Raw genomic sequence first — 6,041 nt, 5'->3', positions numbered from 1 at the left:
TTTTTTTGCACCTTCATTCTTTGAGCTTTTCCCTTTACTTCTCTCTCTAAAGCTCAGAACTCCTGTTTTTGTCACTGCTTCTTGTCTCTGTAAAAGAACTGAGTTCCCAACTTTTCCTTTTTTTAAAAAAAACTTTAATATAGATCCTGAACATTCAACTAGGTGTTCACACATAGGCACTTTAGATGAAAGTAGTCTTGCACTTCCATCTTTCTAGCCAGTGGGGATTGCATGGAAATTATCACCTTTTTGATTGGAGATATAGAAACAACCTTGATATTGTTTTAAAATTTCTTTGATGCGATAGTTCTCCTAAAAGATTCAAAGAAAGCTCTACATGGGGAAAAAAGGTATGAAAACACAAAGTAGCAATAAAAATTTACATTACAAAATACATTGTCTGTTTCCTACAACCTATCCATCTGTTGATTTTATTTCATATAATTTTTCACAAAACAGTTATTTCTTTAGATATCTTTCTTAATTCAATAGCCTTGAACCATCTAGGGTCCTCATTTTGTCTGGTGTCTTTCACTCTTTCCACCTCTTTGTAAATAAAACTACTAAAGGTCATCTTTATTTTAGTTATAATATCTTAAAATCAGTGACCACAATATTACTATAGAATTTTCATATTTATATAAAACCTAAATTTTAAATTCTTACACTGATCAGCTTCCACACACCTGCATGAGGCTAGGAGTAGATCTTAGACTGAGTTACACATTATCCAAACATAGTTTCTGGTGAGATAACAGTGGTTTAGAGAGCTTAAATATTCTGCAAAAGTCTTCCTTATTTTATTTTATTTTATTTTTAAACCTTTACTTTCCATCTTAGAATCAATACTGTGCTTTGGTTCCAAGGCAGAAGAGTGGTAGGGGCTAAGCAATGGGGGTTAAGTGACTTGCCCAGGGTCATATAGCTAGGAGGTGTCTGAAGACAGATTTGAACCTACAGCCTCCCATCTCTAGTCCTGGCTTTCAATTCACTGAGCCACCCAGCTGCCCCCAAAATTCTTACTTCATCACTCAACATACAATGGAGGTAATCTTGTCTTTCTGAGGAATTGTAGCATTGGAACAAAAGTTCCACTATGTATGACCAAGCCAGAAACAATTGGTTTTGGAAAGAGTATGGGCCTGGCAACAGATTGTACCTTCTTCCTAAGGACGACTGTAGCTAAATATGGCCCTTGGAATGTATGTTAATTGAGAATCAGACAGGTTAAATTAATCATATTAAATGAGTATAGAAACATGGGGAACCAGACTTAATATTACATTGCTATATCAACTATAAGTTGTTTTTTAGAAAATAAGATGGAAATGTACACTAAGAGCTGTAAAGTTGTTCCTGCTCATTGAGCTAGGGATCTCATTGCCTGGATTAAGCTTTAAGGGCATTATTGAGAGGCTAAAATACTGTGTATATATAAAAATATTCATGGAAGCTTTGTTTGTAAGGACAAAATAACTAGAGATAACACAAATGCAATGACTGGAAGAAATGACCGAATAGATTGTGATATTTTAATGTAATCGATTCTATTACTTTATTAAAAATGACAAATATTGGAAAATAAAGAAAATAAGGAAAATATGTGGAGATGAAAAGAGAAGAATAAAGAATAAGAATATATAATGATGGAGGCAGCTGGGTATCTCAGTGAATTGAGAGCCAAGCCTAGAGATGGGAGGTCCTAGGTTCAAATCTGGCCTCAGACACTTCCTAGCCCCGTGACCCTGGGCAAGTCACTTGAGCCCAATTGCCTAGCCCTTAATACTCTTCTGCCTTGGAGCTAATACTCAGTATTGACTCCCAGACAGAAGGTAAGGGTTTAAAAAAAAAGAAGAAGAATACAATGGTTACATTAAAAAAACAAAGAGCTACAAAGCTAAGAGAAAAAATATCAAAGTAAAACAAATCTAAAGGAACTCAAACACAGATGTTTATATTAACAATTAATATTAATTTTTAAACAAATTGTGAACAACGTGGAAATTATGATTTTGCATATAATTTTTTATGTATTCTTCTATTTAAATGTTTTTTGATGGCGGTGGTAGTTATTAATTATATGAATGAAAAAGTCTTTTAAAAGCTTATCTTTGTTTTTTGTTTTTTATTTTAAACCCTTAACTTCTGTGTATTGACTTATAGGTGGAAGATCGGTAAGGGTAGGCAATGGGGGTCAAGTGACTTGCCCAGGGTCACACAGCTGGGAAGTGTCTGAGGCCAGATTTGAAACTAGGACCTCCCGTCTCTAGACCTGGCTCTCAATCCACTGAGCCACCTAGCTGCCCCCTCCTTATCTTTTTTTAAAGAGAAATTTAATTCTGATTCTTTTCTTCTCTGATATCCTCATCAAAGATAAGGCTAGCTCCTTCCTCAGAGCTCTAACCAAAAAAAAATTTTTGAAATTAATTCATGCTACCTTTTTTTTTTTTTTTTTTTTTTTTACAGTTTCACCCTTTAAGCTCTTTCTTTAGTCCTTTCCTCAAATCTGAAAATTCCTACAAAGTACTTCTAGTCCATAAAAGGACTGTGTACTCACCTTCTCCTCCCTCCCCACCCTTTTTTTTACAATAATGTGCCTGGGCATTCACAATGTTGCTCACATCCAGGCACTTCAAAACAAAGGTGTGTGCCTTTTAGTCTTGCTAACCAGTGGAGACTGGATGGGAAATATCTGTCTTTTCATTAGAGGTATAGTGACAGTGAAATATCCCCTATGACGTCAGAGTTTTCTAAGATGAAAGGGAATATTTAAAAGGAGAAAACATCAAAACAGAAGGTAGCAATAAAGTTTATTTCATAAAATATATTACCTCAGTTTCCTACCCTCTCCTTATCTTTTGGGAATCTTATTTAATATAATTTTAATAACATTTATTTCTTTAGAGATCTTATCTGTCCTGATTCAGTAAAAGTCCCTTGAGTCTGCTATGGTTCTCATTTTGTGTTGTGTATCATTCAGGACCATCAACTTTCCATACCAGTCTCTCTAGGAGTTCATTGAAAGGAACCATTCTTTCATTTGTTCATTCATTCATTCAGCATTCTTTCATCTCCCTCTTCCTCCTCTGCTTAAAAAAAGTTTTCACATCCCTTTTTCCTACCTTCATTCCTTTTTTCCTGTTTCTTTTCTGCCTCCCTTTACAGCTGATCTCCAATTTAAGTGTTTGTAGATTATCATAATGGTAATTGGGAAAAAAAGGCCCCAGTTTTTTAAAATTATCAAATATAAACAAGATAGACTTTATTTCAATTGGTTTTGATAATCATATTCAACTTTACTGATAATTTCAACATGAATTCAAATGAATATTTATTTATTCATTTAGCATTTTTTCATCTCCCTCTTCTCATATTTCTCACCTTGAAAGTTTTTGCTTCTTTTTTCTCCCTCAGTCCTTTTTACCTGTTCCTTTTCTGCCTCCTCTAATCCCCTCTTCTCCCTCTCTTCCTCCTCTCCCTCATTCTTTCTCTTCTCACTCACTCTCTTCCTCCCCCTCCATATCCATCTCTTCCTACTACTTCTTTTCCTGTACTCACCCCAATCCCCTTTGCTTCATCCTCTTCTGCTCCAAGTATAAATAAAATAAACCTTATTCATTTTTAATTAATACTTATTTTATTTATACATATAAAATAATAATAATATAATACATAAATTGTTATAAATATGTAATAAATACTAATAAATATGATTATTATCCAAGAGACTACCACCCTTCCCTAAGAATACAGGTAATATGATATAGGCTGTATAAATTATCATAAAATATATATTTCCTTGTTCATCATGTTGTGAAAAAAAGATACATTGCTTAAACACCAAAGAAGAATTCACTGAGGTAGTAAAGTGAAGAATGGAGTGTTTAAATCTGCATTCAGACCCCATGAGTTTCTTCTGTGGCAGTAAAAAACCTTTTTCATCATGAGTCCCCTGGAGTTGTCCTGGAACATTTATAATATTATAAATTTTAAGTCATTCTCAATTGTTCATGGTACATTAAATGTTATTGCATACTATATTCTTCTGGTTCTGCTCTCTTCACTTTGAATCATTTTATATAAATCTTTCAAGGTTTTTTTTTTTTATCATCACAACAGTATTTCATATATTCCTATACCAAAACTTCTTCAAACTTTATTCTCATAGGGTTTAATAATTTTACATAATTACGTTGTCCATTTTAACACAAGTTGAAATGAAGAGAAAGTTATTTTCAAGTAATTGTCATTCACTTCTCACTGAGAATCTCCCACATTAATTAGCATTAATAATAAAGTACCCTGGAGTACTTTCTCCTTTAGGACAGCAAGGAGAAAAGTAAGGGCGAAGAGGCCCTTCAAAGGCCATGTCTGAGAAACTAGAAATTAAGGATCCACCTATGGCATCATAAAATGCTATATATCTTTTATCATAATCCAGAAAAATGCCCACTTTCTCTAAAGGCTGGCTCTCAAAAAAGCCATATTGAGAATTCCAAAGGAAGCAATCATTTCCTGATCTGAAGCTTACCAGGGACCATATGTCCTCAGATAATGAAGAGAGTTTCCCTTTTCTCCTGATTGAATCTCTACAGACTCCCACTTCCAACTTTGTCTTATCTCCTACTTTAACCTCCCAATAGTGTTTACCTGAAGTGAAGGTCTGGGCCCCCAGTACAGCAGGAGCATGATCAAACCTTTCCTGGTGGTCAGGAAGGTCCTGTGGGACATCTCCATACTTGACACTCTTCAGATCTTCAGACAGGATGAGATGTGGATTGGCTGATTCAGGATCAAGACTGATATCCCTCTGGAATCTCATGAGCATCTCTCTCAAGCCAGTGATGGGGCTGGTGGCCCAGGAAAAGGAAGGAACCTCTGGTTCTTGAAGTAGCAGCTCCTCATTCCTTTCCAAAGTGTCTTTCACATCTTGGAGCATTTCCAAGGGCCCCTTCTCCAAATTCTCCTCTACTTCTAATTTCATTCTTTCTAGATTTTGAATTTGTTGTGACAGTTTGGCCTTGTTGAGCTCCAGTTTTGCCAAGTTATCTGTGTATTCTTGGTCTAGTCTTTGTAGATAGAGCTGTTCTTCCTCATGTAAGAATTCATGTACTTTCCTGTATTCTGAAATAATGGATTGTTTCAAAGAGTGTATACCCTTTTTACATAGTTCCCCTCTATTTCCCACTCTGTCCAATGCAACATTAAATTCTTCTTTTTTTCGTTGTAAGGTATTCAGCGTGTGCTTGATCTTGTCCCTGCACTTCTCAGCAGCCATTTCCAGGGTAAGGATTGTGTGATCCTTGTGCCCTGGCGCTACTAAACAGGAATTACAGAGAAGTCTCTGGTCTTCTTCACAGAAGAGCTTCTCTTTTTCCCCATGTTGATCACACATAGGCAGGTCCATCATGCTCTGAAGCAGATGAGGTCTCAACCTTTTGCCAGTGACAGACATAGTCTGCAAATTCCTATTAGGCAACACATCATCTTCTTCGATGATTCCTCTGCATTCTGGGCAGTGGAATGTTGACTCTGCTTCTCCCCTGCACCTCAGAAGGCAGACTGTACAAAAGCTATGGCCACAACTGACAGTCACTGGGTCTGTGAAGTAGCCCAGGCAGATAGAGCAAGTCAGATCTGCCTTGAGGTTTTCCAGTAAATCTCTTGGATCCATGCTCCCAGGCTTCTGATTCCTTCCTTCTCAGATATTCCTCCCAGGAGAGATAATGGCAGCCTTTGCCCCTTGGGATCTGGCAGCCAAAGATACCAGGACTGAGTTGTGGGTCTTTTTATGTCTGTCTTTGTTAGCCCCTCCCTTGACTCCACCCACAAAAGGTGAGAACTCTTATGTGTTGATAGTGCTTCAGCCTCTGCTACAGAGTTGAGTTCTCACCTTTCCTCTTATCACATAATTCATCACTACCATCTCTTCAAGAAAACCTCTCTTCTTCCTATTGCTATTACCAACCCCTCCCCCACCCATTTTAGCCTGCCTTTTTTTGCACCTTCATTCTTTGAGCTTTTCCCTTTACTTCTCTCTC

The 6,041-nt window shown here is 36.6% G+C and overlaps 1 protein-coding gene across 1 annotated transcript; it reads right to left on the bottom strand.

Annotated features, from left to right (window-relative positions):
* Positions 1 to 4,650: 4,650 nt before the first annotated feature.
* Positions 4,651 to 5,674, bottom strand: LOC123256420 (probable E3 ubiquitin-protein ligase TRIML1; the record flags this gene model as incomplete). The annotated part of the gene is made up of 1 exon (XM_044685039.1): positions 4,651 to 5,674. A coding segment is annotated over exon 1 (1,024 nt), but the record flags the coding sequence as incomplete, so codon positions are not given.
* Positions 5,675 to 6,041: the final 367 nt, after the last annotated feature.

Source organism: Gracilinanus agilis, unplaced genomic scaffold (assembly GCF_016433145.1).
Source record: "Gracilinanus agilis isolate LMUSP501 unplaced genomic scaffold, AgileGrace unplaced_scaffold58804, whole genome shotgun sequence".
Lineage (NCBI taxonomy): Eukaryota > Metazoa > Chordata > Mammalia > Didelphimorphia > Didelphidae > Gracilinanus > Gracilinanus agilis.
Note: the sequence above shows the minus strand (reverse complement) of the source record. Positions and strands in the feature narration are given on the sequence as shown.